The 24,430-nt window shown below is 42.7% G+C and overlaps 1 protein-coding gene across 1 annotated transcript in view; it reads left to right on the forward strand.

The window, feature by feature from the left end:
- Positions 1-24,430, forward strand: part of col27a1a (collagen, type XXVII, alpha 1a) — a 68,184-nt gene that overhangs the window by 10,938 nt on the left and 32,816 nt on the right. The window contains exons 3-8 of the mRNA XM_018662514.2: positions 222-1,729; positions 5,450-5,503; positions 11,796-11,849; positions 14,466-14,519; positions 14,666-14,719; positions 21,725-21,769. Coding sequence (XP_018518030.1) covers positions 222-1,729; positions 5,450-5,503; positions 11,796-11,849; positions 14,466-14,519; positions 14,666-14,719; positions 21,725-21,769 — 1,769 coding nt within the window. The remainder of the gene's footprint in view (positions 1-221; positions 1,730-5,449; positions 5,504-11,795; positions 11,850-14,465; positions 14,520-14,665; positions 14,720-21,724; positions 21,770-24,430) is intronic.

Below are 24,430 nucleotides of genomic sequence, written 5' to 3' on the forward strand. Positions count from 1 at the left end.
AACTTCCCCTTTGGATTCATGCATGTAGCCATTTTTATTTTATACAGAGGAAATGCAAGATTATGTACCTGATAGTGTATTTGTATGAATTAGATAAATATAAAAGGAATGATCAAAGACCATCAAAACAGAAGGATAATGTATAGTCTTTAAACTTAACAAGTATAAACAAGCCTGTCATAATTATTTGCATCTCTAACACTGCTCTCTCTTCTATCCAGATGTGGACATCCTCCAAAAGTTGGGGCTTAAGGGAGAGAAGCTGTCACGCTCGGTGCCAGCAGGGGTCATTCCATTCAGATCAGGGATCATCCTCAACCAGCGGGCGCACATCGAGGCTCCATTGCGCTCGGTCTTCCCAGCGGCCATCTGGCCCAACCTGGCACTGGTCCTGAGTGTGCGCTCACACCGCATCAACAGTGCTTTCCTCTTCACCCTGCTCTCAGACCGCAGGAAGCTCCTTCTTGGTCTGCAGCTTGTACCGGGCAATCTTGTCCTTCACACGGGACCAAACACCTCGGTGGCACTGCCCTATGAGCCCCATGATGGTCAGTGGCACCAACTGGCAGTTGGAATAAATGGACAGAGAGTGACTCTATATGCCTCCTGCGGAGAGCAGAGTGTTCATGCAGACTTTGGGTGGGACAGTGAGGAGGGACTGGCTCCAGAGCTCCAGAGCTCCTTCCTGCTGGGGCGAACAAGCCAGCAGCAAGCCTCAGCACACTTTGAAGGAGCCATCTGCCAATTTGACCTGGTCCCTTCTGCACAGGCAGCTCACAACTACTGCAGGTACATTAAGAAACAGTGCAGGGAAGCTGACACATACAGGCCTAACCTTTCTCCTTTGCTGCCAATCCTACCACAAGAAACAAACATCACAGCTACCGCTGCTACTCCTAAACGTGGTGGCCAGGAAACAGCCAGGAAGTCCTCGGGTCCGAGCCTTGCCAGGAGTGTTGCCGCCGCTGCCTCGGCTGTCAGATATGTAGCCTCCACCCAAACAATAAAGCCCAACCCAGGGACCATTCCTACACCCATGATGGGCACTGTGATGCCAGTCACAGTCCAGCTTGGTTTGGCCTCTCCGCCCCTGAGGGCCAGGACCGAAACTGTCACAGCACCACTCAGGACAAGAGCACCCCCTACAAAACCACCAACTCCAAGAATCTCCACTTCTAAAACTTCAAATCAGAAACCCTCCAAACCCACTCCCCCAAAGCCCACTCCCCATAACAGCAACAAAAAGACAGTTGCAAAAACAGACAACAAGAAGAAGCCTACTATTCCTGCCACTACCAGCACCAAACCATCCAAGACAAAACCTGACGCCTTATCCGACCAAGATGCAGTCCCAAAGAAACCACAACCTACCACAGCCAAGAAAACATCTCCCAGTCCTAAAGTTATGACATCCAAAGCCACTCCATCCAAACCCAAAACAAATTCTGTCAAAGTTGTCCCTTCTAAACCAACAATATCCAAAGTCAACCCTTCAAAATCAACAATCTCTAAAACTGCCAAAACTTCTAAGCCAGTCTCCAAACAGGTCACCAAGCCAACAAAGCAAATCAAAACAACCAAGGCTCCAGTCACCCTTCCACCTACCAGACCTTCATACAACACGGTAACACCACCTGCTACTGATGGCTTCCAGAGCTGGGACGTGCCACCTACTCAGTTCTCCCTACTGGCTGGACCTATAGGACAAAAAGGAGAACCAGGCCCAGCGGTAAGCACCTCTAGTCTGTTGAGTTGGATATATGAGTGTGTGAGCATGCCACAAAAAAAGCCAAAATGAGCCAATTTACAGCTTAGGCATTTATGTCCTTGAGCACTGTTTTTTGGCTGGAATCAAGGGCTAGTTAACACCACATGCATTATGGATGTAAAGCATCCAGTGGGGAACACAGAAGCATTGCAATATAAAAGAGGCTAAGGCCAAGATGACTTAAGAAAAAGCTGGAATATTAAAGAGTAATATAAATCATTTCTGAAGCTGACAAAGTGCCTGTGTAAAACAGCTTATTTGACGTAATATGGTCTCCTTTTGGCTCTGATCAGTTGCCTGGCTGTAGAGTTTGTACTAGCTGAAGGCGAGACAGAGAGGGTATGCAATTACACACATAGAGAGACTTCAGGTGAGACCAAAATGATCTTGATTTTGCAGCAATAAAGGTTCTGCAAAATTACGATGAGCAAGAAACATGCCACCTATGTTTCAGCTGCTTTGCCGGCAGTTGTGGGTGGTGAGTTTGAAGGTTTACATTAGCAAAGAGGTGAGAGTGAGTGAGGAACTTGTGTTAGAAACATCTCAGTCTGTACTGGTCTTTGTCACCAGTGAAAGACCAGGTTTGAATCTAGTGCTCTGGGGCTGGAAATAAGAGACCACAGAGAGATGTAGGTTAATGTGGCACTATCTCCTTTCCTGCACAGGTTAAAAATCCTATTTTTTCTCCCCCCTTTTCTCCTACCTCTGTGCACCAGAACCTTCCAGGCTGGGTGTGACGTGTCAGGTCTGACGCCTTGCCGTCTCTACACCAGATTCCTCTGTCATAGAGGGCTAGTGGAGGTCACATGGGCCTCTTTCAAAGCTAGGTCAAGGGTCAAAGCAGTCAGTAAACACCATTATTCAGCTTCTTAGGGCAGGCTCAAAAGTATGCCTAAAGTATATCACAGGAAGTGGACACACTGAGGCAGGCAGGTCCATTTTCACATTATAGATTTCAATTCATACCCTGCATCTGAGTGTACCTCAGTGGTATATTGACTGACCACTTTAGATCAACTCTAGCTTCCCTGATCCTCAATATTTTTTTCTGAGGGAAAACTGTGCTTTAGAAAATGTTTGTATTTGTGTGTAAAGATATTCTTGTGATGTGTGTGTTTTAGTGTAAAATAAGAGGTGGTTTGATACCTGTGCCTTTTTCTTTGTAAGGGAATCTGTTTTGCCATTTTGGTGTGTGTTAGCTAATGTACCTCTAACCTGACCAGTATTACGATGAACCAAAGCACAAACTGCAATCTCAATATAAAGTGCTATAATCTGTCGTGAAAAATTAGATTGTAGGAGGATGACCAAGGGAAGTAATAAGGTCATTTACTGTCTGACACATTTACGAGTGCTGAAGCCAAAAAACTAAATATATAGCAAGTTAAACCAATCTGAGTGCTATGCTTTCAACACAAAACTGTGCCTAAACATTCAGCTATATAAAACTCAAAAAGGTGAGAACAAAAACTGTACGCATGTGGTTCACTTATGGCGCAGGAGTGTGCAGAATTTGTGGACATGTTCTACACTTTCTGTTACTTGTGTAAAAAATGTGTGTTTATGTGTTCTGTCAGAGTCCCCGACTTAAATTCAGTCCGAGGACAAGGTAGGAAACGTTAGACTTGATGGATTATTTATCGTGAGCATGCATGCATAAATGTGTGTATGTGGGTTTTTGCGCGCATACGTGTGTGTCTGTCACACACACGTCTGTCTCTATGCTGCCATGTACTGCCCTGGGAGATCCCAGATGAACCCAGTCACGCTTGCTTTTTCACCATAGTCTGGATTTCATAAACACATATGCCATGTGCATACTCTGTCTCTCACTCCCTCTCACAGCACAGTCTTATACACACTCTCTCTTATACATACACACACATGACAAATATGAAACTAAGAAGCCAATGAAAAGAGTTGTATGTTCATTTAGGTTTCAGCTACTGTCTTTGTCATTCATCACTCTTACCGCCTAAAGCATTAGAAGAAGCAAGAGTCTTCTACTGAAAGCCACAGCAATTTTGGACTCATGTTTTCACTGCGCAGAAGCTGCACTCTGGCTGCCAGGAGAAACATCCAGCGCAGGCACAGATATGGCACAGTTCCCAATCCGAAGCAACTTTTGGCTCCTCACTGCTGCTTTAAAAATGACTTTCTTTGAGCTCTGTGCCACTGCACATCGGAATGCATTTCTGAATTTTTAGGTGACAGTTGAAAGTGAGAGTTTTAATTTAGTATTTTTTTAATTGAAGCAGGACTGGCTGCGTCAAAATTTCTTTTATATCTTGGAATCTGTGTTCAGTTGGGTTGTACCTGCACGCTGCCTGAAAACTGAAATCTTGCCACGATCAGAAAGCTTTTAATTTGAAATTATGACGATAAAAGTTGCGACGGTAGTGTGTATATTTGCACTGTGTATCCCAGTAGTTTTGATTTGTTTTTTTAATGAAAGTTAAACAAATAAATTCTAATAATATTTTTTAAACTTTGAAATATATTACTACTTTCACAGATCACAGCAAAACTCTGAATGCATAGATTCAGATTCAGTAGGCAGGTGACAGGCGGCACAAATCATTCCCTAGCTTCAGTCAGCAAATCTAAACCTCATAGGTGAAAACAGCCTTTGCCATTGGACCACATTTAATTGGGAATTTTGCAAGACTGCTGCTTGGCCATCTAGAGAAAGAAAAGAAAGAACTATGCTGAAGACAGACAGGTGCAAAGAGGAAGAGGCCGAAGGAATAAACAAACAAACAAGTGTAAGGAAGGAGAGCCAAACCAGGGGGTGGAAGTGTGAAGATGGACAGGCGTGTGTGTTGATGTTGACAGGTCTTTTGGCTACCACTGAGAGCACCACCTGTAACAATAGGGGTGGTCTCAACCATGGAGGTCGTCCTGGAAGAGATAGTGGGGGGCCAGTAATAATTATCAGAGCGATATAAACCAGACAGGCAGACAGGTATAGCAGCTACGAATACAGTAACCTTTTGGCTGTGTGTGTATGGGAGGGTCGACTTTGTTTTGAAGCTGAAATTGTTTTTGAAGTCATCCTTTGTCCTTTAAAGTTCATAGCCTTGTGAAAATTGAGAGGAGGAAACTACAGAAAGGGTACAACGTTCACACGTCAGTAACTGTGCTTTATAGCAGACGCTGCTGCTTTTTTACCACATCCTTGTATCTGTGTTATCTCAGGCATCGAATTTAACAACATAGTAAACATACTGTAAGTGAACAAAACATTTAAAAAATGCAATACAGAGGCATTAGCATGCATTTCCATCAGGATCCAGAGCCCTTCAGGTAGCTCTCAGTCAGCCACAGCAGCTACAGGAGCTCTGTTTTTCCTTACCTCCTCCTTTGCCTCTTTTTTGATTAAAAAAAAACGAATGAGCACAAGGCCGATAAAAGCACACAGGGGCATTGAGTGGCGCAGGAAATGACCTGTTATTTCTAGTGTTTCTACGGTTTCCTGCCACGCAGCCTCAGAACTTCCTGATGGATAAGGTTGAACTTTCATCACCTGGGGATGAAATTACTTCAGAGGGAAAAGGTGTCACTTTTTAGCCCGTCGTTGGAAACACACAAAGGAGTCTTAATGATGAAAGGAGATTGCTTACATATAGAATAGGATGGTATATGTCAATACGCAATGCTGACTGAATGTTCTCTCTCCAGGGACTGTCAGGACCTCCGGGGAAGCCAGGCCTGCCAGGCAAGAGGGGTCCTCGGGTAAGTCTCCTCGCTTGCCCTCAAACACCTCCAGCAACATCAAACACACTTCAATTTCCACTTGCTGGAAATAATTTTCTGGTCTGGTGTTCAATGCGTCTATGCTAATAAGTTTGTCTTTATTTAGGTTTATTATGAGTATCTCTGTGCGTGTGTGTGTTTGTTTGTGCTTTTGCTACTGCTGCTGATGTACATGCTGACTGAAAGCTCAAACACAGTCAGTAATGACTCCCTTGGCAGAAGAGTGACTCAGAAAACAAGACGGACAAACAGACAAGGACAGAGAGGACAGTATCTGTGTGTTCCAGCCTAGTCCTGGACCGTTTTCTGCAGTTATAATAATAACCTGCCAAGCCAGGCTCCCACATCATCTTTAAATCCCCCTCCCATCACCCAGCTGACACACACACACACTCACTCTCTCTCTCTCACACACACATACTCACGCACAAAGTTTTCCTATGCAGGGAGATTGACCATATTCAGCACGGGGCTGTGAGTGCTGACCTCCCACCCCTAAGCATAAACAGGAAAGCTCCTATAAAGACGGCCTTTCAAAAGGCTGCCTGTGCCACAGGATGCCTAATAAAAGCACTGTAAACAGACAGAGAACACATGGCTCCACTGGACTTTCTTCTCCTTACTGAGCTGTTGCAGCAGGGCTGCAGCGACACTTCATAGGAATCCCATTCTGGACTTAATGAAAGGCCTCTTTCTCTAAAGCAGTTAAATAGATATAGTCTCATTCTTGGGTCTTCTTTCAGGAATTCTCCTTCACTTCCTCTGTCTTCCTCTGTCTCTGATATACAGATTCAGACTGATGTATATGTTTTTAGCCATGATAGTGATGTGGTTCTGAATACGGCAGTGTCTCTCAGTCAGCTTGTCACTTTTGTCCAGAGTATCAGATGCATTGTCATGAAATTTAGTACAGCTGCCCATGCTGCCCCGAAGGTGAATCCTAATAACTTTAATGATCCCCTGACTTTTCCTCAAGCACCACCATGGACTTGACATCTGTGGTGTGGCGTGAAATGTCTTGCCAGTATTGCCACGAAATCCAGTACAGACGTTCATGCTCCCCTCAGGATGAATTGTACTGTCTGAGTCTGGTGATCCCTTGAGTTTTTCTCTAGTGCCATCCTCAGGGCAAAACTTTGATTTGCTCAAAACTTTATGTCCAAATACCCATAAAACGACTACATCCCATCAGCCTCAACTGACATTAGCATTTAGCTCAAAGCACTGCTGCGTCTAAGTACGCCCTCAGAGTCACTGTCATGGCTGTAAACTTTTAGTCTTGTTTATGATAGAGTACAGAAACCTCTGGCTCCTTATTTTACAATGCTAATTACTAAGCAAACTCTACAAACAAGCTATTCAGTCAGTTCAGACAATGGAATTATCTAAATGCATCACATATAAATCATTGATACTTTTAGTCCATGTCTACACCATGCATGCACGCTGAATATATTTGGATGATTGTGTCTGTTTATTTTTATATGTGTTTTTTTTATTATTATTACTTACTGTTTGTGTCTGACTGTGTCTGAGAGACTCAGAGCTAAAGTCTCTGTGATCCCTCATCACTATAGATGTATAAGGAGGTCTTTGTCTGGCTCTAATTAAAGCTATTTAAGCCACAGCAGCACCTCCCATCCCTTCGCTAGCGGCAGTTCCCCAACATCAGTCCCACTTAGGTGGATTTCTTATGATCCAAATCAAACTTACCTGGAATAAAACTTTAACTGGGCGTAAAAATCTAAGCACCATGGTGAGTGAACTTGGTCAAGGCAAGTATTATTAAGATATGATTGCGAGCGAACCTATTTTTGTGTAACAAAGCAGTGGCTTTTCTCAAAATATACCCCATATTTAACTTGAGTCTTTTAAGAACAATGTCTCAATTCAGGACAAGCAAGCAATTAATCAATATAATGAATGGTACTTATAATTTTTAGGGTACAAATCAGTTACAGCAAAAGAGTTAAAACTTTAAATATGCACTGCTGCACAATCCCTCCCTCTTTGGTTGGAGCCCGGACTGGTTTGGGCATAAAATTACGAGTCTGAGTTGTTCTCGGTAAAGCTTCTATGTCTGTGTCAAACCTCATTCATCAGCAGTATGTATCAACCAATCACCTCATACTGATTTACATCCTGGTGGCTTAGACGTGTCCTTTGTCAGCCCCGGCAAACCAGCTGTTGAACTGCCTGTGGCATTGTCAGTGGAAGTGGTTGGTTTGCAGAGCGCAAACAATGAAAACAAGCCTCTTCAATAAAAAAGCACTTGTAAAGGCCATTGGTTTTGATGCCACTTTAACTGGGGTCACTCGCAAACACGCCACCAGTGTCTGCCTCTGACCTCACAGTCATTCTGTTTAACACACACACAGGCACACATCGCCGCTCACACAGAAATGTATACACGCCACAGCACTAATCCCACGGCGTGGTGTTGCACAGACATATGTGGCTGTGTTTATGGCTTGCCTGTATAAAGAGTGAGGCAGATTATGGAGCTTTCCTGTAAACAAAAGCATTTATCAAGTTTAATTGCTGCTGCCATGTGTGTGTGCAAACACTGAGACGCATATACACATATGTACACACTTGCAAACATGGACTCACAAACACATGTTGTCCAAACTCTCTGCTCTTGCCAAGGTGGGAGCATGGTTTCAATTTTGGAAAAGAAATTCAGTTGTTGATCACTGCACTAATGAACTCCACATCTGAATTTACGTTGCTTAGGCTGCAGGCTCACAGGTGGAATAGCATGATTTGATCGTAAGCATCTTCTTCTTATGTGAAAAACTAAATTCCAGTCACAGGGTTTTGCCGAAGAGAGGGCAGGCTGCAGCTCTGACCCTCCATAGCCTTGGATTACTGGAAGTCTGTATGATGACACACAGAGCACCATTGAGCCCGCCAGGCACCACCCATGAACCTTGACCTCTGATCCCACACATATGAGTGTGAGACGCCGTTGCCACAGCAGCCGCAGTCGGTACAGAAGCCCTCTGCTAGTCAGGGGCGAGTTCTTTCGAGTCTGTTTGTAGGTGCATAATGACGACGGTGGTAGAAGGGTGCGAGGGCAAACGTACGGTGGACGCATTGCCGGTACACAATCCTGCATCTATCTGAGGACTGACTGCGTGTATTTGTCTGGAACCGGCTGGGTCAAAAGGGTCTTTGTCTGGTTGAAAAAAATCTCTGTTGCCCATCTTTCCTCAGGCTTTCCCTCCAAAACGTTCCCCTGTCGCAAAACCTTATCCCACATTGCTTCACCTGCATGTAAAGCTATCTCAAATCCCACATGAACATTCCATGTAGAAACCTTGAAAGTTATGACCACAAGGAACTTTCAAATGAGTCAAGGTGTTGAGCTCTGTGTAGGGCTGTGTGTTCGGCTGTTTTGGTAACACCAGGCGACAGATCAGCTTTTTAAGGGCCCGTCTAATCCCTAGTGTAAACTGTGTATATGGATCTCTCCTCTGGAACATTACTGTAATAGGCTCCAGGACAGTAAAAGGCACAGACTGTGCTCCAATTCACCATTTTAGCAATCCCCCTTTGGGCTCTTCAGTACATTTTTTAATACCAGATTTTAAATGCTTGGCATAAAACTAGCTCTAGGTTTTCATCGTAATTTTCAAACAGGTCATGGCCATTATGAGCTATTACTGTTATTGTTGTAAATGCCTAAATAATATTTTGGATTAGTTGCTAGTTCCTTCTTCATATGCCCTGTGCACTGCATGATGTATTTAACTCGAAAAACTTTGGCTCTTGAAACAAATAAATTAAATGGTTGGCTTTTTACCAGCACAGCTTAATTCATTCGCCCCGTCTGCTTCTGTTATTATGAAGTTTTACTGTAATTTATTTGGCATTGAGCTGAAAATTCTGCTCTTTTCATTCAGTGATGGCAAGGTATGCTGTTGAGGAGACTTTAACGAACAGTGAAATAGGCAACTTCTCTACTTGTGTATGTGTGTGTGTGCTGACTGGGATCTTTAATTATAAAGACGTCCAGCAGTTTCACATGCTCTCTTGATCTAATGTTAGTTAATCAGACATTGCCCCTTTGGCTCTAATTTGGCACAGCATCATACAGACTCTCTTTTATCTTTAATATGGTGACTGTATATACGTTTAAACAGTTACGAGCTAGTGTTGAAAGTCAGACAATGTTTACAGCAGAGCCCATTAAAAGAGCTTCTCTGAAATATGCTGTATGGGAATGTAACCCAGCGAGTGATGTCACCCATCCAGATTTAAGATCCACCATGTACATATGCAGTATTTCTTGGCTTTAAGTTGCACATGTGGTGTAGATGTAAAATTTTGCAGATTTAAGCATAGATATTTATATGCCTATATGCATGTTACCATAACATGAAAACATTAGGAGCCATCATTTCTTCAGATTTTGACCATTTGGTCTCAACTTAGAATTGGTACAAACTGCAGTATTATTACCACAGGAACCACAGTAACGCCCTGCATCGCTGTTCAGAGGTCGGTGGTTTTTCATTTGATAGCCCTCAGCTTGTGTGCACCCCACCCTGGCCTTCTCTAATTAGACACCTGTTGCGAGGGAGAGGAACACGACATGGAGGCAAAGAGCACAGTACCAAATGTCGGTGCCAGCCCGTGCCTACCAGTGTACTGCCCAAACTGTGGTTAACCACAGGGTTAATTTTGAAGCATGTAATTCAAACATGTCTAGTTTGTTTAAGTTTATTTAGGGCGCACACAGCGTCGCTTAACACTGTCTGGGCACAGTAACTCTCGAGGGAAACGCCAGCTGCATACAAACCGAAAATGAAAGGGGAAGAGAGTGTGGGAGGAAAGGAGGCGAGATCTGTAAAACTTGAGAATCCTTGGAATGAAAATATCTGGTGTGTAAAACATAACAAGTTATAAACAGATCAGGTTTCCAGAAGATTTTGGATCTTATCAAAACTATGTTTCAGCTCTTAGTTTGTTTGGAAATCCTAAGTGTTCTTTGATTCACTTGTAAGAGATAACAGCAACTTTACACATGCTTAGTAATGTCCTGTTCATTCATGAGAGGCTCTGCCTCAAGTGAATCAGACGTGACTGTCATCAAAGCGTCCTTTGACAGGAAGAGCAGTTACAGCAAAAGGCATTTATGTTGTCATGTCTGCACCCTGCCAGTATGTCTGTTTTTGAACTTTGCTCAAAGGGCTTTTTTGTTTAGCGGCATAACCCAGCCCAGTCCCTAGATTACTTTTTTCTCTCTCTCTCTGTGTGGCGGCATAATAGAGAGCTGCCTGTCTGGATGTTTGTAGATGTTGTTTTTTGATGCTGCAGACCAGATCACTAACATAATGGCTTCCTGATTTGTTTTGACTCACCTCAGTGAAACTCGCTGACCCGGCTCTTAAAGCAGTTGTGGGTCTTTTTCCGCCCTCTCTGACTCGCTCAACCCTTGACCCAGTACAGGGAGACGGGGGGGGTGGTTAGGGGCCCAAGGGTGCCACACCACGTGGAGGGCAGAAGTGAGGTCAGAGATCCACAGGAAAAGTCACTCAGAGGAAGAGAAGGTAGACAGACAGATAGATGGATGAATGTTGGAGATGCTTCTGTCTTCTGTCTGATGGCTGTTGTTGAAACCAAAGAAAAATTGGTATAGATTCATTCTCAGGCTTCCAAAGGTTTTCCGCTAAACCCTCCCTTGGGGGGATGCTGGACAGGGCGCGATGGTTCACATTACCAATATGCTGCTACTGTAGATCTCACTTTGTTTGCTTTCAGACACAGTTGTGCTCCTTTCCTCAGCAACAGCCAACGCAGACAGAAACACACGCCAGCGGAGGAATTCAAAATGTTATGATACAGGACGATCTGCATTACTCATTAAGATGCTTGGCAAATGGGTGTTTGTGTGCGTGTGTATGTGTGTGTGGAGGAAGGGGGGGGGGGGTCTGAGGAGTGGGGGGCAACAAAGGGCAGGAAAACCACATCCATATGGTGAAGCAGCCCCACAGAGCCCCATTTTCCATAAGCTTCTACCCCCAACACCAACCCCAAATACCTCGCCACCCAACTCACACACACAGTCACAGTTGATGTATAGGAAAATAGGTTAAAGTAGCACAAAGGCTGAGGTTCTCCAGACAGTCTGTGCCCCCCTTTCTCTGGTCTCATTCACAGTAGCAAAAAACCACAGTCTGCATCAGCTGTGTCCCAGTATGAAGACTGATTGAGATCTCGATCACCGTTTGATTATGTTTTCCTCCTTCTGGCTTTTCCACAGGGCGCTCCTGGTCCCCATGGAAACCCTGGCCGACCTGGTCCTCCCGGGCTCAAGGTATCTTACACTCTCTTTGTCTAAGTCATGACCACAAATGGGCCTTTCTTTTTTCTGCCTGGCAGCCATGTTGATTTTTCCACATGAAACCATTACATGATTATGTACCTGCCTTTACTGCTAATTTAATAAGAATTTTATAACCTTCTCTTGTCTTGAATATGAATGACAATCCTATGAGGATGTGTTTCATTTTCAGTTTTTCTTTATCAGCTGGAATCCATAAAGAGCAGCAAGGGTAATGGGGTTTTATGGCTGAAGAATCAGGGCCATCTAGGTTCACAGCAGTGCAGCCGCACCTGGGAGTCTAAGACACTACAAAACACAACAGCACGCAATACTGAGGAGTTTTATCACTTTAACATGTGTGCTTCAAGGGTCAATGTCAGGATTTCCATTTGTATTTAAGGTTTCTAAGGTGGTCTTGGAGACAGGCTTGATTTAAGTTCTCTGTGTTAACTGAATATAGGTGAATGTTGATGCATTTATATGCTGCTTCTGTGTGAAACTAACACATGTCTATGTGCCACTGCTGCAACCTGAGTGGACAGAGGAGAGAAGGATAGTTTGACACCGTGGGGTTGAAGTGATTTATCAGAGTCCCAGAGAAAGACATTACAAGTCAGAAAGTGAGAACGCCAAATAAATCTGTCTAATTTTAACGTGTGAACAGGAGGTGACCATTCCCAAGACAAATTCTCTGTGTCCCACATCTGATTGTCTGGACTGATATATGTCTTAGCAAACACCCTTGACCTCTGGCACTATGTGCTCAGAGTACATAGTCAGGAGCACTACCTGCATTTATAGTGTATTATAAAAATGCCTAACATAAATAACAACTGTGGTCACACTGCCCACCCCCATCACTAGAGCCGTGACCTCCCCAGGTCACCCAGAGGGACTGTGTTTGTCGTTGTCTCACTGATGTAAATTATATTATTCCTTCTCTGTTCTTTACTTCCTCACTTTCCTCTTTGTCCCATCCTTATCGCCTTGGTTCTTACCTTTAGAGTTAGACAAGAAGATCAATATCATTCTCACATCTGTAGGCTAAATATGAAGCTACAGCCTGTAGCCAGTTAGCTTAGTGTAGTATAAGGACTTGAAATGAGCAGAAACAGCTAGCCTGAAACCAGTAACATAATTAGTACAATAACATTAATAAATGCTAAAGCAGTTACATAGTGACAGCATCTGTATGGCTGTGTTTTGGCACAATCAGCAGTTTCCACTTTTGAAAAGGAAAATTGCTTGAGGCGTCCATTGGCCTTTTGGTTAAAGGAATAGTTCAACATTTTGGGAAACACACTTATTTGCTTTCTTGCTGAGAAGCAGATGAGAATATTGATGCCAGCCTTACCTCTGTGTGGTAAATCTGAAGCTATAGTAGTGATAGCATAGCTTAGCATAAAGACTGGAAACAGGGGGAAACAGTTAGTCTGGCGCTGTTCAAAAATAATAAAATTCACCTACCAGTGCCTCGAAAGCTCACTAATTAACATGTTAGATTGCATTTGTTTAATCCATACAAAAGCTGAAGTATAAAAATGAGTAATGAGTTTATTTCTTGGCCAGGAACAGTGACCTCCTGGAGTCTCTAGGAGCTCACTAAGCTCAGTCAACAAAGTAATTATTGAGCTTATAGGCGCTAGTAAGTGGATTTGGTATTGGATTTTGCTACTTTTGGATTTAGCTGTTTCCCTGTTTCCAGTCTTTGTGCAAAATGAAATAAGCACATTTCCCAAAACTATTCCTTCAAGACACATATCATATAACCATATAAAAATCCTTGGTTCAATTCTTGCTGAAGATTTTTTTTGTCTGTCATGCTCCTCTGACTCCAAAGAAATTAAATAAATTCAAAAATCCATGAAAGGAACACCACTGGAGTGAAAAAATTAGACATACTTTACAAGGCAAACATTTGAAACCATGCCTGAGTGAATTCCTTGGTGGGAATGGTGCAGGGCAGGCTTCTCCTACCTGGCAGGTGTGTTGAGAGAATGATTCTGAAGTGTTTGATGTCTCGGGGTGCACCACATTTTTTTAAAACTCTTTCATCGTTAATAAATGAAACAAGGTTGTAAATAGCAGGGGTCCAAGGGGAAAGAAGGAGAGTCAGAGCTCAGTGTAATTTCCGATCCATAGCTTTGATGTGCTGAAGCCCCTTTATTGTTACCTGCTGACAATGAAGCTTGGTGTGTGTGACTGGAGAGGCACTGAGCCCACATCATGCACTGCAGCTTAGGAAAGCGTCTGTACCAATTTTTCTATGAGAATTTATCAGTCTCATAATAACTCAGTGCTATTGTTTTACATCAGTTGCAACCTCCAACAATGATGTGATTTATAGAGGCAAGCTTTTATAGCCTTAACCTGTTGACCTCTATTTCTTTTTGTAAAGCACTTTATAACATTGCTTAGAAAAGTGCTATATAAATAAAGTTTATTATTATTATTAACCTTTTCCCTCGACCAAATGAAAGGTGTGGGTGGTTGAAATTATTTAGTTAACAAGATTTTTTGCCAGCTGCTGTCAGAGATTGAAATGATTGAATGAGTTGGGTAATTTTCACCCATACAACGTCCACCTTTGTGTTTTTATCTTCTCAGGGCAGAAAAGGAGACCCTGGCACCTCACCTGGGCCAGCACCTAAAGGAGAGAAGGTATTATAACCCTCCTTTTCTTACATGCTACATTAGTTTGTAACAACGTCCTGTTTTGCAAGCTCCTAGCACATTTATGATTGCCATGTGCGCAGTCAGGCAATCTTGGCATTATTGCCATTTAACATTCTCACTTTGCGTTCCAGGGAGACCCAGGGATCATAGGCCCGGTTGGACTGACTGGACAAGAAGGTCGAAAGGTAAGACCGGACAGTGCAGAACTTCTAAAAAACCTTTCACCACATTCCTTCCGATATAATACACAAGACAGTGTTCTTAATTGCTGTCCATAAGAGCTCTCATTTACTAGTTCATGTTGTGAGTGAGCATAGTGCTTACTGCTGCAAACTTTGAATATTGAGGCTTTTTGTGTGGGAAAGCTCAGAAAAAGAGAGTCTGCATGAGTCAGTGTCATCATTTCATAACCCATGTGTTTTTGTATTGTTTCTGCTGTGGTGTTTTGTTTTGTTTTTTTTTTGTTTTTTGGTTTGTTTGTTTTGTTGTTGTTGTTTGTTTTTGTTCTTTTTTCCCCCATCTGTGTGTGTAACTCTGTTCTCTCCATCTCTCTTGCTCCTTTTGTGCTGCGCTCACCATTTTCTTCCATCTGTGTTTGCTGGATCCTGCACAGAGGGGCCTTAATGTTGGCAGGAAGTCTGTCATGAGGGATGAAGGGGGGAGGTTTTTGTCATCAGGGGAAAGAGGACAGGGATCATGCACTCTTGCGCTCATACACAAAACTGTCAGTGTCTTAGATGTTACTTAAGTCACAACTTGAGTGATTCATGAGCATGAGGACGAAAAAGCGGGACAGAGTTTCTGGTAGACAGGTGTGGAACATGCAGGCAGAGAGTAAATCCAAGGGGAAAGTTTGAGCTGTCTATGTGTAAGTTGATGGTTGTGTGCATGCATTTCTGCCCGTCAACGTGTTGATGTTCTGACTCATGAGCACTCACTACATTATTACACGAGTACTCAGTACAAACTCAACCTTCACTTTGATCTCAGCTACACACCTGTGAAGTTTCATCTTGTGACACTATCATGGTGGTGAACAGACAGACAGACAGACAGACAGACAGACATACTAGACCTTATGATATTTCCTGCTATGGAAGATGCCTCCAGGAACCACATTTTGCCATGATGACACATACACACAGATTCACAAGGTGAAAACAAAACCAGCCACCCTATTGTGGCTAGTAACCAAAAGTAATTGTTTAAATTGTTTGCTAAAAGTAAATGGTTGAAATAGCCCTGAGTTATGGATGAATGGTTGAAGCAGTTAGTTAAACATACAAGTGGTTGAAATATCTAGTGTGGAATGTATCAGATAAATAGTTGGTATTAAGATAAAAGTCTAAAACAGCTGAAACAGATAGCTAAAAGTAATGGATACATGGTTGAAATGTCCTTCTGCCATCCCAGGTGTAGTAGGTCGTAGGATAAATGCGATTGACCAAACCAACCTTAACATTAGTTCAATTTCACAAAAACAGTCTTGCTTTTTAACAGTGTTAACATTCATTCAAATCAGTTGAAATGTACACATTTGGGACCTGACAGGTGTTGATGAAAAGGTATAAAAAGGTATTTGTTATCGCTACTAATTATTTATCATGTGTCTGAGCTAAAATCATCTGTTGGACCTTTTCCCAAACAATCAGATGTAAACACATGTCTCATGGAGGCAGAAGAAGATTTCATGGACTGTTTTCAGTCACATCATGTATTGAATAGAGCTGAGCCATGGACACATTTCAAACAAAGTAGAAGGATTAGTTGAGTAATTGAATATAACAAGGAGACTGTATGCATTTCAGCAGAGGTGTAAAGTGCCTCTGCGTGTATTTGCTGTCTTTCCCCGAGCACAGTGCTCTGTAACAGAGTGTCGAGTCTAGTTGGCCGGCTTCCTCAAGCTTAACATATGGCTTTTGTTAGGAATCAGCTTTTCCCTGTGTGTGTGTGCGTGTGTGTATGTCCATTTGTATGTCTCTGTCTCTCTCTTTCACACACACTCAGCCAGAATGGAAAATGAAAAGCTGGTGGAAAACATTCACAGATTTCTTTCTGACTAAATGAGTCTTGGGATTGATTTGACGGCGTATCAGACTGTTTAGACAGTGACATGTGAATCAGAGCTGCGGGTGAGAGAGCACGGGTCCAAGACAAATTATCATTAAGCATCACCTTGCAAGGACTGAAACTGAGAGTGCATACATACACATACACCTACACTGTACTGGCCTACACTGAGATGAGCAGTGCAGAGGCTCAGTCAGTTGTCTTAATAAAGCTCAGGGGCACACTGTGGCTGCTCATTAGGAGTCTATCGGAATGACATCACACACTCATGTGTGGGAAGTTGTTGCCATAGCAACTTCATCAACACACACTCTGACATCATGAGAGCATGCCTCAGGTATTGGTCGATGAACCACAGACTTGATGACTGTAGAGGAAACTTGTTAAATTAACCACAAGGAGTCAGCTTCCTTTCTGTACACAAACACAGAGAGGCTTATTAACCCGTTTTCGACCTGCGCTCAACAACGTACAATGACTTCTTATAGTTCTCAGCTGTGCTTTACACCCTTACTTCTAATGAATCTTGATCCAACATGCCTTCACATGGCAGTACTATGACTGAGGTGTGAGTCAGTGTCCAAACTGTGCTGTAGTAGCTCAGACTGTCTCGTGAAACAGGCTTTGTCCTGTTGCTCTTCGGTCGGCTCAGGTGGAAAGTCCCAGCCGTTCCCTGATGCAGGTCTCTCCACTGAGACACGGAGGCCTGGTGCAACATCAATACAATGTTGAAAGGCGACGATTGCTTTCATTGCAATTATGCTGCAGCAGCGGGCCACCCTGAAACACCCATGTGCTGTTTCTTCCTCTTCATACCTCTCTAGCTGTTTGACTCGCTCTGTCTCGCAATGCTTGGCACGCTGCTCTGAAGCTGTGGTTTAGGAAAACGGGACAACGGCAGCTTTTCCTCTGTTCTCCTCAGTGTTTTTCCCTTCCACCTGAAATACACACACACACACTCACACACATGAATAAATACAGGCTCTAAATCAGCCTTAGCCTGACACTTCGACCGGGAATTCTGGAATTTGGCTGCTGGTTTTCCATGGAAAACTTTAATGGAAAAAGCAGTGGTGCTTTGAACGTGTGATAGGAGAGTGTGATTTTACACCGGCAGACAAGCCAAGCATGTTCCGCTCTGTACAACATTTGTTCTACCAAGCAGAGCCTGAATGGCTTTTCAGTATGGTAGGCAGGGTCAGGGAGAGGGGACACACACGAGGCCAAACCTCAACTACAAGGCCACATTACAAGCCACATGTCTCACCTTACTGCTTCCATCCTTCCTTTCTCTATGTCTATTCCCACTGTGAGTCGATCTGTCTCTTCTCACTTTTTGTCTATCTTTTCCACATCTGTCTTTCCCACTACCTCCACTTTTTCTCCCTGAACGCCAAGACATACTGTCTGGTAGCACTGTAATTCAGCTTTCAGCTGCAGGGTTTTAAATATACATTCTTACAATTTTTGACTTTTACACCCTACAGAGGAAGTATTTGGTCTGAGAACAGTTTGTATTTGTTATATTTTTTCTCAGTACCATTAGAATTTTTAGGGTTTGCTTTCTGTGTGATATTAATTATCAGTAGGTATCAAATCTAATTATGTCTACCTGCTTTAGTTGATGTTCTCCGACACCTTTTTATGATTACAAGAGATTTTGAGAAATATGTTGTTTCATTTGCTTGCCAAGAACTGAACAAGCAGATCCTAGTGTTGTAGGTAGCTATACAGACCACAAGAGCAAAACAATACCACCCACCCTATTGTGGCTAGTAACCAAAAGTAATTGTTTAAATTGTTTGCTAAAAGTAAATGGTTGAAATAGCCCTGAGTTATGGATGAATGGTTGAAGCAGTTAGTTAAACATACAAGTGGTTGAAATAGCTAGTGTTGAATGTATCAAATAAATAATTTGCGTGCCAAGAACTGAACAAGCAGATCCTAGTGTGGTAGATAACAGTGTTGTCCTGAAAGGTCAGTTAGAGAGTGAGTACGCAGCTAGTCAGCATATCAATAAACACTCATGTAGACTCAGTGGTTAGTATACTTCAGTCTTGAAAAATACAACTGTCTTGAGACACATTTATGTTGGGTCCTTGTCTACAAGAAGTGCCTACTTGTACTTTGCATACACACTACTGTGTGTGCCATACACATGTGAGGATTTAAGGGTCAGTGTATGGTTAACACTGTTTATAGACATTGCCTCTTCTAGTTCACAGTGAAAATGCACACTTCTGTGTGTAAATGTACCATAAGTGATTCCTCATAGTGGATAGTCCACTTGCTATTGCCACCTACTGTGAGTTCAGATTTTAAACAGATAATGTTCCTCTCAAATTTAGTCCAAACCTAACTAAGAATATCCTATGAATACAAATTAGAATGATATACTGTAATTTCCCTGCTGTGGCTAGACTGTACTAATCACACTCATTTCTTTCATTTATACAAGACAGTTTATTGTACAGCATTAATCTGTCTGAAGCTCCCCAGACCCATTCCAAACAAAACTCTCTCCTTTTAGCTCCTGCCCACTCTTCAAACTAACAAATCCACATGCTCATCAACATTGCAATTATGGTAGAATTCAAATCAACCATCATTTTCTTTGCATGTTTCACAAGAAGTACAACAAACCATTGCTCTGTCTTCCACCATGCTAGTAGCTTAATAGTGATACTGCATGCGAGCAAACATTGCTGCTGAAATTGCGGTTCAGACAGGGATGAGATGAGGGATGTTTTTTTTTTTTTCCACCGGGTCAATTTCAAACCAAATTGTCCAGTTAGGTTTGTGCATTCGTTTGTTTCAGGGGACTGAGGGTTTATGTTCTGCTGTAAGTGCAACACATGCATGGAGCCGGACAATTACTCCAAGCATTCATCCGGCTCTGTGCTGTAGTGAGTGATTTTGGAGAGAGAGAGGTAGAAAGCTGAAAGTAAAGATTAATGAGGTGACTGGTATTTTTCTGCCACCAAGGCGCTGTCCAGGGGAGGCAGACAGTGGAAGACGCATATTCATCATTTGTGGTGCACAGTTGTTAACAGACATGAGGCCTGGACTCATATGAGTGGCTGGTAAGGCGTCAGAGGGATGGTGTGTCATCAGCAGACACAATATGTCTTTTATTTTGTTTTTGCTAAAATGCGCTTAGCATTCCCTGGGGCACTCCTCAGCTTAGTGGGGTAAGATGGAGGGGGGCATTGCTTACAGGGTGCTACCGGGGAGCTGCTGTAAATGAAAAGCATTCTGGTGGGTTTATCTGATTGAACACACATGCTCGTTAGGCAAGTGGCATTGTAAACACAGGCGGACCGGTGGGAATGGCTGCTCTCATTAGCAAGCTCATAATGAGTGAGATAAGGATCTGAGATGGTCTAGCTGAGGTTGGGAGGCTATGGTTAATACCCAGGACCCACAGCATATGTGTGTGTGTGTCTGTGTGTGTGGCTAGTGGACCTCACAGCACAGCTTGGGAACATAAACCTCTACACATGTTTGTACTCTAAGTAAGCCATGTAATAAGATGACTGTGTCCATGTATCTTTGTGTGTGAGCATGGATGCGTGTGTGTGTGTGTGTGTGTTTCTCTTCCTGCCTATGCCTACATGCATACAGTATATAAGCACACATACGCATGTGTTTTTGCATGCCATTAGAAAGGCATTTGGGGTCGCTGCTTGAAAATGTAGTTAGGTCAAGGAGTAGATGGAAAAAATGGCAAAGATCCATATAAACAGAGGAGGTTCAGATTCAGACATGTGTACGTTGGTGAGTTAGGCAAACACAAATTTATCAACACATTATTATAATGCCTAACAGGCCATCATCATAATAGTAGAATTTACAAGTGGAAATTTTGAAAGGTCAGGCACAGGCGCCATGTGTCTGCAAGTGCATCCATCCCTGTTCTCTCCACAACACTGCCTACCAATAGAGCCTTCACAGAAATATGGGAAACGCACACACGTTTCTGCATGTGCTGCTCTGTTACGGCGGTGGTCTGTCAACACCTGGTGACATCTCTATTTGTTTTGTGAGCATCACTCATTTGTTTTCATCCCAGCTCCAGGCTCGTCTCCTCCTAGTGGTCTTGTGATGATGTGCAACAGATGATGTGAGGTGACAGCGAGGCAGAGAAGTTCTCCAGAAGAATGCTTGGATATTTCTTAGATACAGAGAGAACTGTGTAATGTTTAAAGATTAGGTCTGTACTGAAAAAGCTAACTGAGATGTACAGAATTTTTATTTGTTTTTGTCAAAAAGTATTGTTGACACAGTTGCCGTACCTACGAAAGTACTGAATGTGGAGTATAATGCTGACAGAGGCAGTTTAAAGTGCTGGTATGAATGCGTCAGCCAGTGTAACATAATGAGTAGAGGGATGCTGTGTCCTCTTCCCCTGCTGCAGTCAGATGACAGAGCTAAAGGATGGTTTACAGGAACTCTAGGAGTCTTGGCTTAGTAGTTTGGAGCTGTGGTTTAGGGAAACGGGACAACAGGAATCTTTCCTTTCTTTGCCCTTCTGTTTTTATTTTGTTTTTTCCCCCTCTTTCCTTTCCGCTCTCTCTCTCTCTCTCTCTCTCTTTCTCTCTCGCTCTATCAAACTGTGGCCACCTTTGATTTAGTTTTTCTCCGCTCTTTTGTTGAGGGTATGAGTTGCTGCAGTCAGCAGAACTTTAGAAAAGCACTATGTCAGGCTGTCTTCAGTGTTGTCGTCTGCTCTGCAGGCAGAGGGAGAGACCTGCTATCTGACTCAAACAGGAAGGCATTTATATCCTCAACATGCCATGATCCTGGCACGGCCTCCCCAGTACAATTTCTCTGTGAACAAGGCCAGTGGAAAGTCTGATCCCTTGACAGAAGGGCAGATTGATTTCTTGCATATGGCACTGAACTTGTCTGTCTGTGCTGTTAGTGTAACATGGTTTTTTTCCTTTGCTTTTTTTATTTTACAAAAACTCCATTTGTCATTCCTACACAAGAGAAATTCTCCTGTGTTTGACAGGTTTTTCCCTCATTTGTGAATTGTTTTAGAATTTGTGTGTTTTCTGTCACCTCTCCATTATTTTGTTTTTCAACTCACTTCACATGTCTTATGTTTGTCTCTTTAGGGACAGAAAGGTTACCCTGGTCCACCTGGACTCCCTGGAGAACCTGTAAGTATCTTGCCCTATTTCATATATACTGTTTTCCGTGGCTTTGATACTAGATGTTCTTCTGTGCTTCTGCAGTTCTTCACACTCCTATTAACATCACACATGAAAAGGTCACATTCTCATACCTTGTAATTCATGCCAAGATGATGTAATTCTACAATATTTTATATGGGCATATAAAATTAATAAAATGACTGATAAATTGATCACATACTTCTTCATAGAAATATGACAAATGGTGAAGAAAAGTAAGTTCAGTTTTAGATTAGTTTGGTCGAGGTTTATTATTGTAAACTTGGTGGTTTTTGTGGTTTTTCTACCTCAGATTTGTGAAATGTTCCACTGTTTGTCAAGTGCTTGTCATGTTTAGTTTAAAACCACAATTAACCATCTGCTCTCTGCAACTTTCACTCAGGAGAGAATTTTTTTGCATTCATTGGCATTGGCATTCACTGTGCTCCTTGCTTTCTTGCTTATAGATATTACATCCTCTTAACTGTTGTACACCCAATTACCTGGACTTTATGAATTTACCTTCATTTGCCTCTCAGTAATGTTTCTCTCTCATGGTATTCACATCAAGACCCTTATCGATGACTAATCCCTCATCTTACCTCATTCTTAAAAACCACAGTCATCATCCACTCCCAGGTCACTTAACATCTCACTCTGTGTGTTTGTGTGTGCGTGCCGAGCGTGCCCATAGGGCAGCAAGATTAGATTAGCCTGTTATGAAGCACTGCTGAGGACAGACATCTGGCCAAAGCCCTGTGCTACAGCGATGCTCTCCAGGATATCAGAAAGCGATGCCAAATAGAGAGAAAATAGAGAGAAAAGAAACAGGAACAAGCCAACTAGGCCAACAGTGACACACTTGCTGCTATTACACTGCAGCTTTGGAGAAAGTTTCCCTTTGTCTGACTTTCTTGCTCTGGACCTGCCACTTGTCATTTCGTGTTCAGTCTCTCTCCTGCAGCATTTTACCAGGATGTGCTCAGGCATGCATTTCATTTCTCTGATAGTTTCTTCCTCCTCTATCTGTCCATCTTACTTTAAACTGTGGAAATCAGTTCAATGAACTCTTTTATTTGCTGCTACAAGTGGGAGGAGACATGACTCTGTCTGTTTAGTCCAGCCCAACAGGACTATTTTAAGTATGGAGGATCCAACCTCATGTCCAGAGCTATTTTCAGTCAGACTGGGTCATACTACTGTTGGTATTAAGGAAAGGCCTTAGTCATGGAAAGCAGAGTGGAACATTCTCCTCGTTGTCACTCAGTTTAAAATAAGTCCCCGTTCTCAGGGTGACGTCACTAGCGTGGGGAGTTCCCGTACTACTCATCACAGAGAAGGAGTACTTTTTCTCTCTCACCGTCATGTCCTTCAACTTTGTCCATCCTCAAACGCCCCCCTCTTTCCCACAGAGTTGCTGCTGCTGATCACAGTCCCGGCCTTGAGTCTGAATCACCACAGCACCACTGACTGAGTAATAAGCACAACTGTTTGGCAGCACGGACTCTCCAGTTATTGAGAGCAAAGGCCAGCTGGTGTGCATAAAGTGTTGATGACTCTTTGTTACTGTAATACACCACAAGCCGCACTCAGAGCCCCCTCCTCGCCGCTGGCCAGTTGTAGGTCCAAAACCCACTCAGCCAAATTCTTGTCTGGTTTTAACTGGCTGCATTATGCACTATATTTATCCAAGAGAGGGAATGGCAAGCATTGCGCATGGCAGCACGTCCGGAGCGTGTCAAAGGAAGTTATACATGTGCACTTGTGCTCTGCGAATTTTGGACACAACCTGCTTTTGTGTGTGTGTGTGTGTGTGTGTGTGTTATGCTTGCTCATACACACACACACATGCAAACCAAACTCCTAATTAACTTGTATGGTCTATACACAGACTACATCTGAAAAGTGAGTGAAACAGGAATGGGTAATATACTCTACAGTGGTGGACTGTAACTACGTACATTTACATTTGTTAAATAAATATCATTACTAGTTACTATAAACATTAAGATTTTATATGAAACCCTATGATCAGCCTGTAGAATATAATGAATTGTTCCAAATTAAAATATCCAACAGCATATAAAATTCCTAAAGGATAACTCCAGTAATTTTTAACCTGGGCCTTATTTTCACATGTTTTTGGGTGTAAATGATTGACAGGGACACAAATCTGCAATCAGTGCTATACTGAGCAAGAACAGTGTGTCCAGCTACTGCAAACACCTGTTGTAATGTAATCCAATGTGCAATTGTCCATGCTAAATTAAGTCCACTAAAGTGCTTGTTTTTGCCACTGACAGGCTCGGATTATTATTTTAAGTGACAACATTATGGATAGGATTCCCACAGACATAGACTTTTTTATTTAAGGGGAAGATCCCTTTTTTAACCAGAATTGTTGCTATGTTGCTACCAGACTCCATTAACAAAAAGATTATTTTACCCCGCTGAACAGGGGAACTGCTTAATACCACCTTGATTGGTCAGTTTGTTTGTGTTAACAAAGCAAAAAGAGCTCAACTCAGCTACATACACTTACACACTTACTAGAGTGGTGGTTCTTCAGGTAACTGCACTTGTATTTGCAACACAAAAGTCCACTACCATGCAAAGCAAACTCATTCATCTCCTCTTTACATGCTAAAT

Source organism: Lates calcarifer, linkage group LG9 (assembly GCF_001640805.2).
Source record: "Lates calcarifer isolate ASB-BC8 linkage group LG9, TLL_Latcal_v3, whole genome shotgun sequence".
Lineage (NCBI taxonomy): Eukaryota > Metazoa > Chordata > Actinopteri > Centropomidae > Lates > Lates calcarifer.